The sequence below is a fragment of the Trachypithecus francoisi genome, unplaced genomic scaffold (assembly GCF_009764315.1).
Source record: "Trachypithecus francoisi isolate TF-2019V2 unplaced genomic scaffold, Tfra_2.0 Lachesis_group4, whole genome shotgun sequence".
NCBI classification, from domain to species: domain Eukaryota; kingdom Metazoa; phylum Chordata; class Mammalia; order Primates; family Cercopithecidae; genus Trachypithecus; species Trachypithecus francoisi.
This window is the reverse complement of record NW_022681469.1, coordinates 101,086,055-101,107,583: the sequence shown is the minus strand read 5'-3', so window position 1 is coordinate 101,107,583 and position 21,529 is coordinate 101,086,055. Positions and strand designations below refer to the sequence as shown.

At 42.9% G+C, this 21,529-nt stretch overlaps 1 protein-coding gene across 3 annotated transcripts in view; it reads left to right on the top strand.

Moving 5' to 3' along the window:
- The window catches only part of CPVL (carboxypeptidase vitellogenic like), a 167,793-nt gene that overhangs the window by 61,939 nt on the left and 84,325 nt on the right, over positions 1 to 21,529 (top strand). For all 3 annotated transcript variants that reach the window (XM_033193757.1, XM_033193759.1, XM_033193758.1), the window contains exons 8-9: positions 20,051 to 20,173; positions 20,557 to 20,688. In XM_033193757.1, the coding sequence (XP_033049648.1) occupies positions 20,051 to 20,173; positions 20,557 to 20,688 (255 nt within the window). The remainder of the gene's footprint in view (positions 1 to 20,050; positions 20,174 to 20,556; positions 20,689 to 21,529) is intronic.

Genomic DNA, 21,529 nt, shown 5'->3' with positions numbered 1-21,529 from the left:
GTGATGATTTGAAGAGTCCAGGCCAGGTGCTTTGTAGAATGTCCCATATTCTGAATTTGTCAGATTTTTTCCTCAGTGCTTAGGTTATGTCAAAACATTTGAGCACAAATATTACATAGATGGTGTGTACTTTCTGGTGCCTCACATCAGGAGGCACATGAAGTCAGTTTGTCCCACTGTTGATGATGCTAAACTGGATCACTCTGTCAAGGTGGTGTCTGCCAGATCTGGCCATTGTAAAGGCACCTGTTTCTGTTTGTAATTAATTAATAATTCGAGACCATTCAACACTGGTCCCTCAAAAAATGCCACCCAGTAGTTTTAGCATCCATTGATGATCTCTGTCTGGATCAATTATTATACTGGGGGTGATAAAATGGTGAGTTTTCTAATGTATCTTTCTGTGGATATCACCTGGCATTCTTCCATAGGGAAAATTTTACCCTTTTCCACTATTACTTACTTTTAAAAATAGTACTGTGGATTCACAGATTGTTGTTTCTATTTGATCTGTTAAAATTTGTTTTGTTTTTGATGCTTACATTGTTTTAAATTTGGTCACTGGGAACCCCTTCAACTGGCTCTTGTGCCCTTTTTGCAGGTCGCCATTAGCCTCCAAGCATGTCCTTGCTTTTTGACACAAATGTGTGTTCCAGAAGCATCTTGTACTTCTTATACTTTCCCTGTTCTAGCCTTGGAATCAGTCAGTTCTTCATGGAATGCTGGTTCTTTTTCGTGGGGAATGGCATTTAAAAAGCAAGTGCTAAGCACTAAGTGGCCCATTGCTGCTGGGATGTGTCTGTGGGCAGAGCTAGGAAACAAAATGACTTCATACTAATACCCATAATTCTGATTCCCTACCACAAGGTTCTCTTCTCTTTTCTCTGTTCCATATTTGTTTACCCCTTCTCCCACATTGAGGGCTGTGGTTCCTAATGATATCAGTGTGTTTCCTCTTTTGCTTGCTTCTACAATGTGCCCAAAATGGTTTCAGAATTACTACGTGAGTACCATTACCAACAAGAAACATCAAAATTATTTTTAATATTTTTGGTGCAATTATTTTTATCCTTAAATTGTATCTCACTACACACTTACAATCAAAGTACTGTGTTTAAAAGTTAAAAGAATTCTATCTTTTTAAGGGTGATTCTGTTAAAATTTAATACACAGTTACATTCATTTGTCTATGTTGGTTTCAATTTTAAGGTTTGCTTTTTTCATCCTTTTTAAGATTATTTTAAAAATATGTACCAGCCACTCATTTGAGAACACAGGTGCAGTTCTAGGTGCTAGGAATATAATGGTGACTAACACTGAAAAACTACAAAAAAAAATCCCTGCCCTACATTCTAGAGAGGTAGACAGTGATAACTAAAATATGTGCTAGGTACTGTACCATCAGGCAGTGACAAGCATCATGAAAGAGATGCAGTAGGGCAAGGGCCAGAGAGTGAAGGAGGTGCTATTTTGGATAAGATTGTCTGGGCAAGGCTCTTTGACAAGGAGATAACGAGCAGAACTCTGAATGATGTGGTGGGATAATTTCTGCAGTATCTGTAAGAAGAGCTTTCCTGGCAGAAGAAACTGATTGCAAAGACTCTCCAGTGGGGACAGGCTTGGCAGGTTCAAGGAAAAGCACAGAGCTGCCGTGGTGGGAACTGAGCAGAAAGAGGCCAGTGGATCCTGCAGGGCCCGGCTGCCTATGGCAAAGAGTTTGGACTTTATTCTAAGAGTAATGGGAAACCATTGAGGGTCCAGTGTTCACTGAAAGAACATTTAGCATCGAATTCAACTGAGCACAGATATACTGAGTATCTGCTATGTTTGAGGCACTGGACAAATATTAGGAATTCAGTGATTTATCAGACGTTGACTCTGTCGTAAATCTGAAAGTCTAATAATTACAATACAGATGAAAGGCACAATTAGAGAAATATTATCTCTGATCCACGAATCTTGAAAAAAGAAAAAAAAGTTAAGAAAAAAAATTAGAGAAGTAACTGTAAAGACTAATAGCCACAGGAAAGGTACCAATCGCTACCTCAGAATGGGATCCTCAGGAAAGGCCACGCAGAGGAGATGGCAATGAAACCAAGTTTTGAAGGATAAATAAGGGTGTGTTAGTTAAGGCTCTTTTGGTTGCAAGTGACAGAAACCCTATTTAAAGCAGCTTTAGTGAAACAGGACATTGATTGATTTAACGTCAGGTGTGGCTGGATCTGGTTGACCATACTTTGTCATCAGGATTCTGCCTGTCATTCTCTCCTGATCTATGTACTTTGCTTTGTACTTTTCTGGCTTAATTCTCAGGCAAGTTCTTTTCATGTGGCACTCCCGCTTCTCCATCCATCGCAGGGCAGGTATAGCCTATCCATTCAACTTCCCTTTCCCAATAATTCCTCCCCTCCAGATTCCTGAATCTCAGATGATCTACTTGGATCTCATGCCTATCCTAGAACCACCAACTGGACCCAGGTGGTTGGAATATACAGATCGGCCAGAATTGTGCCTGAGGCCCACTCCACACCCTGGGAGGGTAGGGACCAGGATGGGGGCCCTCATACTCTGAACCATAAGGCCTGAGAGTAGGAGATGAGTGATCTCCAGAGGAAGATCCAAGTGATGATGCCAGAGGAAGGGCTGTAAAGATGCTGGCAAGCATGTCTGTGATGTACACTTTCAGGGAGGGAAAGAGAAAAATGGTCTGAGTTTTTCCAAGGGAATGGCAAGTAACTGGAGCTAGCAACTTCTTCTCTCTTTTTTCTCTTTATAAGCTATTTGGAAGGGATATTCTGACTGTTTGGCATACTACACTTTAGGTTTTTTAAGCCAGTTATACAGTCAGGATGACTTAGAACCTCTCCTGGTAATTTCTGGCTGTTCCTTGTCTTTTAACCAATTTCAGAGCCAGGTTAGGAAAGCGAATAGGAAGTGACACTCCCCATTATTTGGCAATATATTTGGAAAATGCCCATTCTCCACCTCCTACAGAAGAGTGATCTACTTCATGTGTAATGCCTTGTCTTGCAAATAATGTGGTGATGTTGTTAACCATGATGCTGATGTTGATACAAACCATGATGTTTGGCAAAGCTACCAAATCCCAGATGAAAAATTTGACTTGGTTATTTCACATCTGCCTTGTGGTTTTATGCGTATAATTTCCTAATGTGTGTAGAAAAGGACAGTTTTCTTTTTACCTTCCTTGCTGCCAGGATGAATACTTTTAAGGAAACCTGTGCTTTCTGAGTGATGAAGGAAGATGTGAGGTAGAGATGCTGTTGTCAGGAGTTCTTCCCCGAACTACATGGGATACGTTCAGTCTGGGGGCACTGCTCTTTCTATAAGAAAAAAACACTAAATAATGATGCCTTGATGGTTTATCATAAATATTAGAATGCTGTGTTTCTCCAGTCTCATTGGTCCCATCTGGGTTGTCTTCTGTTTTAAGGCCATGTGGCACAAAAGAGAAGTGGAAGGCATTCTGGATTAATCATTAGGAGACCTGGGATTCAGGGCTGGCTTTGCTCCTCCCTGGATGATTTCAGGAAAGTCTTTCAGCCTCCCTGGGCCTCTGCTTTTCATCTAACAATCAGAGGAGTTGTTCGATTAGATCACTTACAAGGATATTTTGCTTTACTGGAAGTTCAAATGCAGTTATTTAGACTTACTCTTTAAGCATCTGTGTGTAATTTTAACGTAGTACCTACCCATTTTCCCTCTCGCTGCTGCCACCACCAAAAAAAAAAATTCTAGATTTTTCAAGAAAGAAAATTCCTTTCTCTTCTAAACTCTTAATTTTCTCACACTCTTAGGAAAACTGAATAGTGCTGCTCAGTTTGTAGAGCCATCTTCAAAAAATAAACGCACAAATTCAGAATGGTTTTCTGCTTTTCAATGTAAATGCACCAGACCTAAATATCTTCATATTTGTGTGCTATGAATGAGAGGAACCTGATGCTCAAGGGGTCTGGAGCAGCTGTTCAGAACCTTGATTTGGTGTAAAGGAGCCTGGAAATAATAATATTACCTACTGCATAGGGTTGTTTTGAGCATTTAATTAGATAATCCTCCTCAGATATTAGCCTAGTGACTGTGGTGAGTACCCAACACGTGACGACTACTATTACCATTCATGTTGAAAAGCTGGGTTAATGGAATACTATGCAGCCATCAAAAAGGATGAGTTTGCGTCCTTTGTAGGGACATGGATGCAGCTGGAAACCATCATTCTTAGCAAACTATCACAAGAAGAGAAAACCAAACACCGCATGTTCTCACTCATAGGTGGGAACTGAACAATGAGATCACTTGGACTCGGGAAGGGGAACATCACACACTGGGGCCTATCATGGGGAGGGGGGAGGAGGGAGGGATTGCATTGGGGAGTTATACATGATATAAACGTCATGCACATGTACCCTAGAACTTAAAGTATAATAAAAAAAAAAAAAAAAAAAAAAAAAAGAAAAGCTGGGTTAATATATTATGACTCCCAAGCACACAGCCTAATGCCTGTAGACAAGAGCTGAAGTGTTAATAGAAGCTCCGCTAACTCATTGCTGGGATATGGCATTGTCCCCTCTACTCTGTCTATGATTTTGAAATCATTTTTAAAAGCAATAGTTACTTTGTCTAAAAAAAATGGAGCTTAGCAGTTGACATTAGAAGTTGTGCTTGTTTTTTATATGGGCAGCAGCAAAATGTGTCAGGACCCACCCCAGGCTCCTGCCTTGCCATGTGGACGATGGTGTGGCTACACCAGAGAAAGTGGCGTGGGCCTGCCCTCAGCGCAGAGGAGAGGGGAGAAGCTGCTTTATCTTCTTCCTTCTCTTCATGTCTGCCCAGAACGCCAACTGGAATTAATTTTCCCTAAAAAGAGACAAATGTGTCTGTAAATCACCCTCCTCAAGACATGAAAAAAATATACTTCAAAAAGAGAAACAAGCTGCATTTAATTCCCATAATTAACTTTCTTTATAAGTGTGATCCTTTCTGAGCCAGTAACTATTAGTGAGATTGCCCTTGTTCTTGAGGCACAGACACATTTAGCATCCTCTCAATTGTACGTGAGCCCGGGTAGAAGTTAAAGCAAAACAGCCCTCACTGGAAGGCAGGCAGGTGACGATGGGGGACCGGCGCGTTATTCTCTGAGCCTGTGTCTTTATGTGCCGCTCAAGGGGAAGAGTCAGCGCATGTGGGAGGTTGTGGCAATGGATGGGAATGCTTCCAAACTAGCAGGGCATGTGGTTAAAACGGGACATCTCTTCTCCATCAGCAAAAAAGGGCAGACTCTCTTTATAAACAGTTTTGCAACCATAATTTATTTGAGGACCCAATAGAGACAAAACTTTGAAGCTATTTAAAAATGAATTAGGGAGCTTAATGGGATACTTTATCTTCATCTGCATGGGTGAAGTCCCTGTTGAAAGTACAGTGTCTGACGACCTTTATTGAAGTCATCATGGCCCATTGGGTTAGGTGGCAAGCTCCCAGTATGCGAGAGCCATGTTTGTTTGTTTTATTCGATACTAAGCACAGTGTGTAATGATTATTATAGAATGAAGTTCATGCAAGGCTGCCTTTAGATAAAATAAAAATACTGATATTTCTTTCCTGCATCTTTCCATATTGGGTTTAATTCATCAGGTCCTTTCTATGGAACTTTCTATGGAAAGGACCCCCCGCCCCCCGCTTTTTTTTTTTTTTTGGAGACGAAGTGTCATTCTGTTGCCTAAGCTGGAGTACAGCATCACGATCTCAGCTCACTGCAGCCTCCAGTTCCCGGCTTCAAGTGATTCTCCTGCCTCAGCCTCCCAAGTAGCTGGAATTACAGGCACATGCCACCATGCCCGCCTAATTTTTGTATTTTTGGTAGAGACAGGGTTTCACTCTGTTGGCCAGGCTGGCCTTGAACTTCTGACCTGGTGATCTGCCCACCTCAGTCTCCCAAAGTGCTGAGATTATAGGTGTAAGCCACTGCAGCCAGCCGCTTTCTTTTTTTAAAATTTTTATTTTAGGTTTGGGGGTACATGTGAATGTTTGTTACATAGACAAACATGTATCACAGAGGTTTGTTGTACATATTATTACATCACCCAGGTATTAAGCTCAGTACCCAGTAATGATCTTTTCTGCTCTTCTCGCCTCCGTTTCATTGCCCTTCTCTTCCTGCACTATGTCCTGGGTCCTCGGGACTCTCCTTTGGCCTCCCTTGTTTTCCAGGGCCATCCTCCCACCTCAGCCTTCCTCTTCTCAGTCTATTGTGTACAGACTTGTATTTCTCCATGCTTCTTCCATCCCTATCATGATTGTTCTGTTTCTCTCCCCATTCTGACTTGTTATCAGCTCCATAGAAAGTTCCATAGAAAGGACCTGATGAATTAAACCCAATATGATGGACTCTCAACATGTTTGCATTTGAGTAGAGACAGAGCCTACCTGATGGATAGATATTTGTAATAGGGTAATTTCAAGCAGTGACATGCAGTGGGGTGGCAACCAAGGTGGGGTGGGAGAGCGATTCTAGAAGTAGGCCTATGATTATTAGCGTTCTATGTAAGCCTGTACCATCATCCTATTAGCCCGGGCTTGGGACCATTAAATTTAATGGCTAGAAGGGATCCTTTAAGAACATCTAGTTCATGTATTTTATCTGTAGATTTTACTAGAGAATGTTTATTGAGAATGGACTGTATGGTAGACATCATGCTAAGCACTGTTTTATGCATTACCTCATTTAATCCTAACAGCTGCCTTAAAAAATAGGTGCTATGATTAGTCTTCCCATTTTACAGGTGAGGTGACTGAGGCTTAGTGAGGTTAGGTGTGCCTTACCAAGGTCACCCAGCCAGAAAGTGGAGGAGCCAGCATTGGAACCTAAGCAGTCAGACTCCAGAACCTGAAGATGGTGGTGAAGAAATGAGCTAGTGGTGCAGCCTTGTTCACCAGAATGCTTGTTCACCAAGCTGGGTGCTCTCACCTTGAACTTGCACTGTCTCCAGGACCTGCTTCAGATTCTGTTTGTGTAGAAGGGAATCAAACGCCCCCTTCCATATTTAATGCTGAAACTCTAAGGTTATCAACCTTGCACAAACAGAAAATAAGTTCTCTAGCTTCTTGAATGTCTTTCTGGCCAAGACTGTTTTAATCATAAAGACTTGGCTTTGATCATTAAGTTTTATAGAGTAAGTGGAAGTTTCAAGTGATATAAGGACTTGAAGTCTTTGGAATGCAATTATTTCTCAAGGCTTGGAACTTGCTGAATTTTATTAGATAACATTCAAGCTGTTTTAACTCTTGAACCTATGACAAATCTCTATTTTCAGTTATGTTCATCTGCACTTGCCAATATTATCTTTTAGAATTGAAAATGGATTTGTGACTATTTAATGAGTTTAATATTACAAAAATCAAGGTTTAAGATGTAACTAAAGAACTGAATAAGGGCATATGGAAATGTTTGCAAGTTTGATCTCTGGCTTTTGTACAGCATATCCAAATCAAGTCAATACATATATACTGAGGTTGCATGGAAAAGAATATGCGTAAATCAGAAGTCATTATAAGCTTTGTCAGGAATGAGTTACCACGCTGGAGCAGGCAGCATAGAGACCTAAATAGTATTTGATTAGATGAGATGTTTAGGTTGGAAATGAGAAATGCTAAGTTACATCTATTATGCAGCTTCATCCTTCTGAATTGTATCTACAGTGAGCAAACAAAGATTCAGTTTGTTGACTGTGGCCCGGTGTGTTCAGACTCTTTATTTAAAAGTCAAATTAACTGTAGTCTCCATTTTAAACAAAAGGGTTTATTCATCTCATTGAGTCACCTGGCTTCATGCTGGATTTCTCCAAATTGGCACTGAACTCAGAGTAGGTGGGAAAAGGATGCATCTTGTTCACCTATGCCTGTCAATGATGGCTTTTTTTTAAGGAGTATCTGAACAGGCAACCTACAGAACGGGAGAAAATTTTTGCAATCTACTCATCTGACAAAGGGCTAATATCCAGAATCTACAAAGAACTCAAACAAATATACAAGAAAAAAACAAACAACCCCATCAAAAAGTGGGCAAAGGATATGAACAGACATTTCTCAAAAGAAGACATTCATACAGCCAACAGACACATGAAAAAATGCTCATCATCACTCGCCATCAGAGAAATGCAAATCAAATACCATCTCACACCAGTTAGAACGGCAATCATTAAAAAATCAGGAAACAACAGGTGTTGGAGAGGATGTGGAGAAATAGGAACACTTTTACACTGTTGGTGGGATTGTAAACTAGTTCAACCATTATGGAAAACAGTATGGCAATTCCTCAAGGATCTAGAACTAGATGTACCATATGACCCAGCCATCCCACTACTGGGTATATACCCAAAGGATTATAAATTATTCTACTACAAAGACACATGCACACGTATGTTTATTGCGGCACTATTCACAATAGCAAAGACTTGGAATCAACCCAAATGTCCATCTGTGCCAGACTGGATTAAGAAAATGTGGCACATATACACCATGGAATACTATGCAGCCATAAAAAAGGATGAATTTGCATCCTTTGTAGGGACATGGATGCAGCTGGAAGCCATCATTCTTAGCAAACTATCACAAGAAGAGAAAACCAAACACCGCATGTTCTCACTCATAGGTGGGAACTGAACAGTGAGATCACTTGGACTCGGGAAGGGGAACATCACACACTGGGGCCTATCATGGAGAGGGGGGAGGGGGGAGGGATTGCATTGGGGAGTTATACATGATATAAATGATGACTTGATGGGTGCTGACGAGTTGATGGGTGCAGCACACCAACATGGCACTGACTTGTTTTTCTAAGACCACCAGAGCGGGCGCAAAGGAACCAGCGACTAGGCAAGGGTAGGAGCAAAACTGCAAGTTTATTTTGGTCACCTAGCTTCAGGGGAAGAAGGTGGGTAAGGAGAGGTCTGTTGGCCTCCGGCAAGTGAGGCCCACAGAGTTCTCCATGCTGCTCTCGGACGGAATTCCGACAGTCCCGACCGCAGTAGGGAAGCTGGGAAGTCCGTGCGTGGCACTCGTCCGGAGCGGCTTTTCTGGGAGTGGGAGGGCGATAGGCGGGGCACGGGCGTGTCCGGGGGCGTTCCGCAGGTGCGACCAGGTAAATCTTGGTCTCTTCAGATGGACGTCACCTGGCGCATGCCCAGTTGGTCTGCACCTTCCCGGGCGTCGGCTGCATTTTCGCGCGCGCGGGAAAAGTTGGGGGGGATGAAGAACCCGGAAGTGCGCCATCTTGCCTCCGTTCGTCCAAACAGTCCAACCTTTTATTGGTAATAGTGATAAAGGGGCGCCGTGGTCTGTCTGGCTACTTCCTGCTGTTAAGGGGCGTCGTTAAGGTCGGGGCCCATGGTTGGCATTTGGACGTACGGATGAAGAATAAAATAAGGCACAGTATTAGTATAGGAACGAGGTATGGAAGCATTTGTCGGAATATGGGCAAAACCCAGAAGGAAGGTCCTGGCAAGGTTGGGGTGGTAAGGTTTTGTATCTCAGTTTTTTTATCTTATTGAGGGTTTGAATGTTAGTGTCTACTAGGCCTGACTTGTTAACATAATAGCAGCACTCTTCTCCAAGGAAGAGACAAGTGCCTCCTTTTTCAGCTGTAAGCAAGTCTAGGGCTCGCCTGTTTTGGGCAGCTACTTAGGCTATTGAGGTAGTTCGGCGCTGCAGGGAGGCCAGGCTTTCAGCTGATTCCAATAACTAGAGGGAGGAAAACAGCCCGTTTTTTTTTTTTTTTTATGGGGGTGTCGTAGTGGCATGGAAAGTTGCTGGAAAAGCTCTGCTACTTCTGCCTGGCTGTATAAAGTTAGACTGGGGACCAAGGACACGGAGACATAGAGGGATCAGTTAATGGCTGTATGGTTAAGAGTTTTAGAGAGAGATCAGTTGCACGAGAAATAGCCTTCAATGGGGGCTGTTTGGCCTCCATTGGGTGCCTGAGTATGATTACCTCAGGATGAATTTGGAGTTGAATAACGGAAAGGAAGGATTGGGCAGTTTGGACGAGAAATAGCCTTCAATGGGGGCTGTGTGGCCTCCATTGGGTGCCTGAGCATGATTACCTCAGGATGAATTTGGAGTTGAATAACGGAAAGGAAGGATTGGGCAGTTTGGATTTCTGGTATAGTGACGCCTGGAGTGTAAGTGAATTGTGGGATGTTTGACCAGTTGTGTTGAAGGCCATGGGCAGGGGGCTGCCACTAGGTGGGGGCCTTCTAAAGCCTCACAGAGGAAGCAGTGGGAGAGATTGGTTATATTCACAGTGTAGGTTAAGTCTAGCCTTTGGCAGATAAGTGCGAGCCATGAGAAAGGGGTCTCTATTGTGTGGAGAGAAGTTTGATAGCCTTAAGGAGGGCAACTGGCAGAGCTATGTACTACTGAGTGTGTTCGGCTGTCTTGTGGCCAAGTTTCAGTGATGAGAAAAAAATTGCCATACAGTAGGCGGACTAGCAAAGGTCTGAGTGTATGAGTGAAACAGCAATATAAGTATAAAATGAGACTTCATTTTCCGTGTAGTCACGGAGTGTCCCTTGCCACTGGAGATGTTCAATGAAGGTTAGGAGATGGGAGAACCACTGCTCTGGACTATTGTCTGGAGGTAGATCTGGGTCTGGGGTTATGTATTGAAAGTCTGATAGGTTTATGTAGAAGATGGTGAGAAAGCGAGCTAAGCGCCAGGGGTCAGGGAGCATGAACTAGTTAAGAAAGTTTTGTAAGTTTGAGGCGAGTGGGGGAAAGTTGAACTGATGTCCACTGATTGTTCCCGGTGGGGGCCCTCTTTAGCTGGGAATGAGGAATGAGTGTGCAGAGTAGTTGTTGGCCAGGCAGCAACTGAGGAGTGGAGTTTTTCGTGGGGTGGATGGCTTTCCGCTTACTCCTACTATAGAGATATTGGATGGAAGGCTAGGTCCAGAGAAGGACGGCAAAACAGAATAGGTAGCCTCGCTGTTGATTAAAAAATTATTGTCTTACCCGCTACCAGGAGAGTTACCTGCGGCTCTGCGAGGGTGATGGGGGTCCCCGAGTCTTGGCACCTTCAGTTGTCATTGTCGTCCAGATGTAGGAGCTGGAAGGAGCTCCCAGGATCCTGGGAAAGGGGGTCACGTGGAGACGCAGCACCTGTTCTCAGGGTGGGGCAATCAGACTTCCAGTGTCCTCCCTGCTGGCAAGCAGGGCAGGGGGTTGCTGGTGGACGAGGCTTAGGACATTCATTGGCCCAATGTCCTGACGCCTTGCACTTATAGCAAGGCTGCGTTGGGGCTCGGGGACCTTGCGGACACCTGTTGGCATAGTGTCCTGCCTTGCCGCACTTATAGCAGGCTCCTTTCGTAGCCTTGGAGTCTGCGGAGTGTGCACTCTCTGGCCTGGGGTTACGACTGGGCTGTAAAGCCGCTGCTAGGAGCTGGGCCTTCTGTTTGAGGCGTGCCTGTCGCACTGCCTCAGCCGTCTCCTCTCTGGAGTTATAGACCTTAAAGGCTAATTTAACCAGATCTTGTATTGGTGCCTGAGGACCATCCTCTACCTTTTGAAGTTTCTTACGAATGTCAGGAGCTGATTGAGAAATGAAATAAGACGCCAAAATGGTGGCCCCTGTGGGGGAGGCCGGATCTAACCGGGTATATTGGGTTAGAACCTCAGTCAGCCTATTTAAGAATGCGGCTGGATTTTCTTCTGGATTTTGTATAATTTCTTTTAATTTGTTAAAATTTACAGTTTTGTTTGAGGCTGTTTGCATACCAGCCAACAAACACTGAACCATTATGTCTCGCCTACGGCGCCCAGGCTGGTTTGCTTGGTAGTTCCAGTCTGGGTCTGCCGAGGGGACTGCTTGCTCCCCTAGTGGGATGGTGGCATCAGTTAAATGTAGTTGGTTGGCGTGCTGCCTGGCGGCCGCTAGGATGCGCTCTTGCTCCTCAGGGTTTAGGGTGGAGGTTAGGATAACCTGGAGGTCATGCCAAGTTAAGTCATAAGCCTGACAAAGATATCTAAATTCCTTTATGTACACGGTGGGATTAGCTGAGAAATCCCCTAAACGCTTTTCAATTTTGGAAAGATCGGCCAATGAAAAAGGGACATGTACTCTGACTACCCCCTCCGCCCCAGCCACCTCTCGCAAAGGTGCTAACACTGTAGGAGGGTGTGGGGCAGGAGTGGAGGCATCAGCAGGGCACTTAGAGCGGGTGTGTGCAGAGACAGGAGACTCAAGACAGCCAGTTGGGTGCCCCGAAGGAAGCACGGGACTGAGTGGATTACTAGTAGGTAAGGAAGAGGAAGGAGGAGTCCGGGCGGAGGGAGGAGAAGTATAGGGCGGAAGTGAGGGAAACCCTAGATCCTCCGGCTGAACAGAAAGGAATGAAGACTCCTCTTTTTCGGGTTCCTGTGAGCCGGCGTCCTTGGCTAGCATAACTTGGGCCGAAGAGCACCGGCTACACAGGTCGGGACGAGAGCGTAAGGCCCAAAAGCCTTGTATGTACGTAATTTCAGACCACTTGCCTAGCCACTGGCAGAAATTGCTGAGGTCGATCACGCCACAGTGGAAAGGAAAATTAACCGCTTCCTCCTAAGGTCTTGTTCAAGCTGTAAGGTTTTTAAATTGGCTAGGAGGCACCCCAAGGGAGTGCTCTTTGGAAATTTGGACTGGGGGTTTCCCATTTGTTTCCTCTTTACCGACAACAATGGACCCAATGGACATGGGAATGGATCCCTGCCTGGCTTCAAAGCGTCCTTTGGAACCAGCAGAGACAGACGAGAGGCTCTTGAAGCCTAAGTGGAGATTACCTTCAGGCGGACGTCTCCGTCCTGAACGGGTCTCCCGAGCCACTTGGTGGCTCCAAATGGACCCCGGACCTGCGCAGGATTTCTGGCCGAGGGAGGTAAAGAGGAGACAAGGGCACTTACCCCAGAGAGGCCGTGAGAGTGAGGGAAGCGGGTCTCAGGTCCTGGTCCGTCTGCGGCGTGGAGCGAGGAGGAGGAGGAGGCTCCCCAGACCCTGGGGGCCCTGAGGAGGGGTCTCCTCCCGGGTTCGGCACCAACTGACTTGTTTTTCTAAGACCACCAGAGCGGGCGCAAAGGAACCAGCGACTAGGCAAGGGTAGGAGCAAAACTGCAAGTTTATTTTGGTCACCTAGCTTCAGGGGAAGAAGGTGGGTAAGGAGAGGTCTGTTGGCCTCCGGCAAGTGAGGCCCACAGAGTTCTCCATGCTGCTCTCGGACGGAATTCCGACAGTCCCGACCGCAGTAGGAAGCTGGGAAGTCCGTGCGTGGCACTCGTCCGGAGCGGCTTTTCTGGGAGTGGGAGGGCGATAGGCGGGGCACGGGCGTGTCCGGGGGGCGTTCCGCAGGTGCGACCAGGTAAATCTTGGTCTCTTCAGATGGACGTCACCTGGCGCATGCCCAGTTGGTCTGCACCTTCCCGGGCGTCGGCTGCATTTTCGCGCGCGCGGGAAAAGTTGGGGGGGGATGAAGAACCCGGAAGTGCGCCATCTTGCCTCCGTTCGTCCAAACAGGCACAAGTATACTGACTTGTTTTTCTAAGACCACCAGAGCGGGCGCAAAGGAACCAGCGACTAGGCAAGGGTAGGAGCAAAACTGCAAGTTTATTTTGGTCACCTAGCTTCAGGGGAAGAAGGTGGGTAAGGAGAGGTCTGTTGGCCTCCGGCAAGTGAGGCCCACAGAGTTCTCCATGCTGCTCTCGGACGGAATTCCGACAGTCCCGACCGCAGTGGGGAAGCTGGGAAGTCCGCGCATGGCACTGGTCCGGAGCGGCTTTTCTGGGAGTGGGCGGGCGATAGGCGGGGCACGGGCGTGTCCGGGGGCGTTCCGCAGGTGCCACCAGGTAAATCTTGGTCTCTTCAGATTGACGTCACCTGGCGCATGCCCAGTTGGTCTGCACCTTCCCGGGCGTCGGCTGCGTTTTCGCGCGCGCGGGAAAAGTTGGGGGGGGGATGAAGAACCCGGAAGTGCGCCATCTTGCCTCCGTTCGTCCAAACATATACATATGTAACAAACCTGCACGTTATGCACGTGTACCCTAGAACTTGAAGTATAATAAAAATAAATTAAAAAAAAAAGAAAATAAGAATCTATCATTTGGGAGGCAGCATGTATTTTTGCATAAGTTTATGTGACTAAAAATTGGCTATAGATTGAAATGTTTTTGCTATATGTCTATGCCTATAGATTTTGCAAGTTTCTTTTTAAGCCCATATTCCAAAAAAAATAGATGCTTTGATAAAGTCATATTCTTGTTGGAAGGCTTTTTTTTTTTTTTAATTGCAGCAATGTGGTCTTGAAATTAGATGACGCATGGTCTAGAAATGTCTAGGAAGTTATAGAGATTACCACAACACTGAAATTCCAGCTTTCCTCATTCATTAATTTTCTGAACTGGCCATTTTAAGGCCACACTCCTCTCTTCAGAGAAAATAATGGTACTGAAGGAAATGAGATTCTACCCCAGGCTAGATGAAGCCAAAGTAGGTTACCCTAGCCTAATCTTGCCCTCTTGGCTGCTACATGGTACCCATTACCCCGAGGTTTTCACCAGATTTTGTGGCTTTCCTGGGGTGTTCAATGTGTGTATAAAGTTCTCTTTGAGGCATTGAAGCTGTCTTGTTCCCTCTGGTCTTCTCCCATAAATGGGTGGCAGCTCTATCGTAGTCTGTGCCTGGGACGAGCTGGAGAACAAGGGAATGATATGCCTGATTCCAGAAGGGCAGTGTGCCTTGATTCCTTCTGGGGATACAGAGGAGCTCTCACCAGCCCAGTAGTGGATTCTTCAAAGAAGGACTTTTTTTTTCTCTTGTGTAGCTGGGGAAAGTGGGGTTCAAGCAGGGCAGGGAGCTTCGAATGACCCTCAGGGTCCTCAGTGTACCATTGCTGAAGTTGACAACTCCCTTTTTCCACCTGCCAGGCAAAGAATAGGAACTAAGGCCTGTGGATGGTGAAACTTCGTGTCCAGGTTTAGCTGTGTCTTATTTCAAAAGCCATTGCTCATTATCATTGACAAAGTTCTGAATTTTTTTTGCCATGAAATGTGTACCTAGAAGCAAGGCAGAGAATGACTGTGTAAGTGTATCTATTTTTTTCCTACTAAACTTCAGAGAAATGTAGTCAACTGAGAGTAGCTTAAACAATAGTAACTGCTACCATATGTGAAATTTCTGTAAGAAAACATTGTTTCCATTTTAATATTATTCTCTGACACTGTTTGTTTTCCTCTGGAGGAGCCGATTGAAGCTGGACTTTAGCTATGAAATCTTTTTCCCTTCCTTGAAAGTAACCAAATGGCAGGTTACAGTAAGTAGGCTATGTATGTTGTTGAAATATATAAGAAAAGAGAGACTCAGGCAAAAGACACAAAAGTTTTCTCTACATCCAATTTCATTGTGTTTTTACACATCTGGATAATTAACCAAACATTGCATTCTCTCTATTTTTACAAGTACAATGTGCTCCTCACGGGATTTCCATCAGGCTGGAAAAAAAAATCGCAGACCAAGATTCAAAACTACTATTGAACTATGATGTTGCGGCCTTTTTCTCTCCTGGGAGAAATAAAAGATTGAGAGCTGAATTCTGTGATCCTTCTGATGTAGGAGGAAAATTGGAAGTTTATTGCCTCTTTAAGCTCCAGCAAATACAAGCATGTACAAACACACCCTAATACCTCTGGTCCTTCTTGTTGGAGGTCAGCTCGAAATATGGTCACCATGGGAAAAATTAACCAAGTCAGAGCAGTGCTGGAAATTGCAGCTTGAAGCTCCTTTAATAATTAGAAAGGAATAATAAGGACATCCTAGAATTCTGATGTGTTGAGTGCCAACCTAGTTTGAATTCTGTTCGATGTGTTATGTTTATCTGGCTGAGTTTCTCATTTGAAGGTCCCTGCCAAATTCTAAAATAATATGTGTTCAGATAGTTTCTGGCCACACTTTTTCTCTTTCTTTTTAAAATGGCTTTGGTATTGCTTTGAGCTTTTATGAGGCCAGCGTCTGATCCCATGTTAGAAGGTTCGTGTTAATTCACAGACTTCAGGGGCTTCATTGACCAGCTGCTGCCCACACTGGTGAACACCATGGGGAGGTCAGAGAAGCCATGGGACCAAGAGTTCTGTTTGTTGTTGCTGTTTTCATTAGAACTCAGAACAAAAGAAGCAGTAGTTCATAAAATTACAGAATCACTGTTATAAGCCTAAGGGACCATATAGTCGATTTCTAATCCATAAGGCAGTCACACCTAAATTCTTCCTCTGAAATATGGGGTTCTATAATATATATACAGGAAAAGGCAAATGAGGTAAAATAAAACATACTTGGTTTATTACCTGGTTGTCTTTTGAAGTACTTAATGGCAGTCAGAGAATCATTAAATTGAGAAATAAATGATTCAAAAAGAATAAATGAGTCTGATCTTGCCAAAAAAAAAAAAAAAAAAAAAAAGCTATCTTAACCAGGAGAGTGAAAATAATTGAAATTTTATTATCATGTTTCAGTGTCTGTTTTCCATAAAAATAATTCTATAATTTTCTTCTCTGTGACAGCCTGAGTCACTCAGCCAATGGAATGATTAATGAAAAAGGCAATGACGGATTTGTCACACTGACACAAAGCAAGGAAGTGTGTGATAGTCATTAGAAAGTTAGAAAAAAAAAACTGTGAGGTTGGCAGATGTGGACTGAATATTGAAGAATTTCATTTTGGATATGGTTGTAGTACTACTCATCTCACTGTTTTGTTTTTCATAAATGATCAGCTTAGTAAGCCTGGAGTAGATAAACCCAAGATGTAGTCCCACCCTGGGGGACCTCAGACCCATGGTGTATTCCAGGACCATTGACTGTTCAGCCTGGGCAACAGAGCGAGACTCCGTCTAAAAAAATAATAATAATGATAATAATAATGATGGCTTTTTTTTTTTTAGAGTATCTTCTCAATAGAAAAGATTTCATTGACTGAAATGCAATTAGATATGACAAAGAGGAGCTGCGGAGACAGCCAAGCCAGGGTAGAATTCCAGCCAGGCATGTGAATGAAATGCATGGGCCTTTGTTTTCATCACTGTAAAATATTCGAAAATAATGTTTATCTTAAATTGGCTTAAAGTAGGTGAGGTAGCCTGGCTCATAGTAATGCTCAAAAACGGAATGGGTGTTGCTTCTTAATTCCCTGTCTGGATGTATCTCAGATACCCAGATACATATGATGGTCATTGGGGGAAGGTGCCATAAAAATGCAGATGTTTCAGCCTACGTTTCTCATGACTACCTACACAGCAACTTAAAGTACATGCCCTTCCATGTCAGAAAGTGTCAAGAGAGATGTTTTATTACCAGGTCTTATAACAAGAAAATTGGAGTGATAATATCACTGGAAGATAAACTTTTTAGCATTTGTACCAATTTCTGATAGGGAAAAAGTATTTAGAAATAATGCCAGATAAGTCATTCATTTATCAAGTATGTTTTTATTTACTTACTTTGTGCTAGGCAATGTATACATTATGGAAATCGTAATCTAAGAAATGATAAACTTTGCTCTATCATGTGTCAGTCATGGTTTCCATAATATAGTTTTGAAAGCAATTGTGACCTTTATGAGGGCAAGTTTTGTGCTTTATTCATTTTTGTGTCTCCTCAGGTATCTAGTATAATGCCTGTATTAGTTCGTTTTCACACTGCTGTAAAATACTATGAGAGAGAGAGCATGCGCAGGGGAAGCTGGCTCTTTTAAAACCATCAGCTCTCGTGAGAACTCCCTCACTATCATGAGAACAGCATGGGGGAAACTGCCCCAGTGATCCAGTCACCTCGCACCAGATCCCTTCCTCAACACGTAGGGATTACAATTGGAGATGAGATTTGGTTGGAGACACAGAGGCATACCATGTCAATGCCTTTGACAGAAGAATTGCCCAATAAACTATCATTGAATAAAGACTATATAATAATACATTTTTACTAGTAAAATGGTTACTCAGGGAAATACGCTTTTTCGTCATTTTACAGAAATTTTTTTTGATAAATGTTCACTTCTTGTCACTAACAAGAGAATGTAGCACAGTTAGACAACAAACCAAATTTCAGACATATGGACATACCTTTATATTACACAAGGAAGCTAAAATATACTTAAAAGTATGAATGGATAAATGGCTTTGATTCAATACTTTGTCTAAATAATTATTATTGCACAAGAGAGCTGCATCGATGAGGAGATCTTGGATAAATTACATTAATGGCATTCTTTTATCATTGCTTGGAAGGAGTTTAGGTTTTGGAATCAGTCAGCTCAGGTATAATTCTGGCTCTACGACTTAACCTCTCTGAGCCTCAGTGTCCTTATCTGGAAATGGGAGTAATGATATCTTCAGCATATGATTATGGTATGGATAAAATAAGAGCTTTCAGGGGTTCCCAGCCTTTGACCTACAGACCCCTGGAGAGCCTTGGAGATGCTGTGAACTCGCAGGTATCCACATAGTATCTCTAGTCTGTTTTGAACATAGATGCATTGCTCTTTTTCAGGTGTCTGTGGATTCATTTTAAGATTCATTCATTCAACAACTATTTATTGAGCACTAACAAATACACACATTAGTCACAGTGGACTCAAGTAAACAAAACAGACAAATGTCCCTGTATTCACGGATCTTATATTCTAGTATGAGTAGGAGCATAACAGTATATGAGATAAGTAAGTAAAAGTTTGTTAGAGAATGGTTAAGTATTAAGGAAATAGGAAAGACAAAATATAGGAATTGAGAGACTTTGCCATATATATGGGTGCCTGTGAGAAGAGCACTCCAGGTGGAGGGAACAGCTAGTCCAAAGGCCTGGCAGGCATGTGCCTGGTATGTGCAAGGAATAGCGTGGAACCCAGTGGGCTGGAGAGGAATGAGCAAGAGGGTAGCGGGGGTTTAGGGTAGAGAAAGGAGCAGATCATGCTAGCCCTTATGCCTTTGCTTTTGGGAAGATGGGAAGTCATTAAAGGATAAGGGCAAAAGAAGGAGGCCAATGAGGAGGCTAATGCAGTCATCCAGGCCAGAGATGATGTGATGGAGAAGGGGTTGTGAGAAGACATTGGACTCTGGACAGATTTTGATAGAATAGGTAGAGCTGACAAGCTTGGCTGATTGACTTTTGTGGAATATGAGAGAAAGAGAGATATAAAGAATGGCACCAAGATTGTTGGCCTGCGCAGCAGAAAAACAGAATTAACATGAATTGAAAGGGAGGCTGCCTCAGGGTTGGGGATTGGGAGCTTTATTTTGAACGTCTGCGGTTTAATATTGGACATACAAGTGGAGATATCAAGAAGACAACTTTTGATGGAAAGAATGCAAAATGCAAAATTATTTGAAAAATATTGCTGAGTCAATAGTAGCTCTTCCAGCACAGTCTAAAAGTAGAACTATTATCATGTTTGTTGGGGGAAAGATATCTACAAAATATTTTGACCTTGAAAAAGGACCTTGTGCTAGAAAAGGTTGGAAATAGAGATGAGTTTAAGTGAAAATTTAAGTGGCAGTAAATATTATTTTCCTTTCTACTAATGGAACATGTATTCCATTAGTACATGTTGACTTCAAAATTTGCAGCATTATCAGATTTTGAAATCTTAATTTTGAACTTGAGATTTTTTTCCCCTCTAATCTTTGAATAGAGCTTTCTGGTAAGAGACGCCTAACACATGGCAGAATTGTGTTCTCCCAAGTTATTTTATTTTGGAAGGAAATTAGAATGTTCATTTATTACATGTTCACTTGTGATTTTTTGTGCATCGAACCTGTGCATGTCATGTGGTGCTATTTGAGACGACAAAAGAATTGGAAGACAGAGGTTTTTGCTGTTATGGAATCTATAATGTGGGGTTAGGAAACAGATGGTATACCTCATGTGGAAAGATTGCTCCTTCGTTGTTATTTTAATTAACTTAAGTACTTACTTTTACTAGCATCCATTTGTGATTGGCCATTTCAACATCTGTCCTTCTCAGTCTTACGCAGGGAAATATGTGCCAGCCATTGCACACCTCATCCATTCCCTCAACCCTGTGAAGGAGGAGAAGATCAACTTGAAAGGAATTGCTATTGGAGATGGATATTCTGATCCCGAATCAGTAGGTGTCTCCTTTTGACTTTCTATTTTGTCTCTTAGGGAGATTAATTTATCAGATGGAAGGCTCCTCTTAGAGGTCTAACTTGATAAGGGAAATACCAGTTGACTTTATGACTTAAATCTCTTAATTTTTACCAAATGTTTCAACGTATCAATTTACTGTGTCAGCTTACATTGGCTGTCATTGCAAATATGTGTGTGTGTATATTGTGTTGTGTTCTGTTGTGTGTGTTGTGGGGTGTATATGTGTGTGCATGTAATTGTCCTACTTGGCTAACCAGCACAAGATTAACAATTACAAAGGATTATTTCACCAAGCAAATGGGCTTCCTTAAGGTCTCTTTTTCTCCCTTTGTGGCATTGATGTGTGTCTTTTGTCCTCAGATTATAGGGGGCTATGCAGCATTCCTCTACCAAATTGGCTTGTTGGATGAGAAGCAGAAAAAGTACTTCCAGAAGCAGTGCCACGAATGCATAGAACACATCAGGAAGCAGAACTGGTTTCAGGCCTTTGAAGTGAGTTCTAGGGGCCTTGTGCTGCCCTTGAGCAATTAAAACCATCTGGGGAGGGGGGCAGGTCAGTAGGAACACCTTGGTGCTCAGGCATTTTTTTTTGTTAAGAAGGTATATCTCTGTTATTCCTTTTGAGATTGGGAGGCGAGTTGAGTGGCCTTATAATAAAGAAAAGGACTGTCTATGTTCCTTTGAATTTACTTTGGCTGTATTTTAAGCCTGAGATCATCTTGGAGTGTTTATCTAACTGTGTCTTTCATTAACTGTTTTGATTTCTTTAAATACTATGGAGGCCCTTAAGGCAGACCCTATCATATGGAAATCAGAAGAAAGGCAACCCAGGAAGTAGAAGCATATGCTTCACCATCTGCTCTAAACCATGTAGAAGAGTTTTATATCCACAAACAGGGTTTCAGCCAGGAGAAATGACCACAGTGTGTAACAAATGACATGTGACACACGTGTCAGGAACAAAGATCATAAAGTGTAGTAATTTGAAACTCTTACAAAGGGCCATTGGTATTTGTGCATATCCTTACACTGCTCACGTAAAATTAAACTTGAGAATAAATAATTATGTTCTTCACTCTTTTCTTTCTCGGTTATTTAAAATGTAAGAATATACTAAATATTAGGATACAGGAAGTTTTTGTTTTTGTTTTTTTGCCAATGCAGACAGAGCTATGTGTAAACAATCTCCCTGAGAGGCTTTTTGCCACGTTTACTATAGAGCCATCGTGTTTGACACAGTAGTAAATGAGGCAAGGTCTGAATTTTGAGAGCTTTAATTTGTTTGTTATTAGACACATATTCTGTAACAGTATATCTAATGTCGTTATTGTTA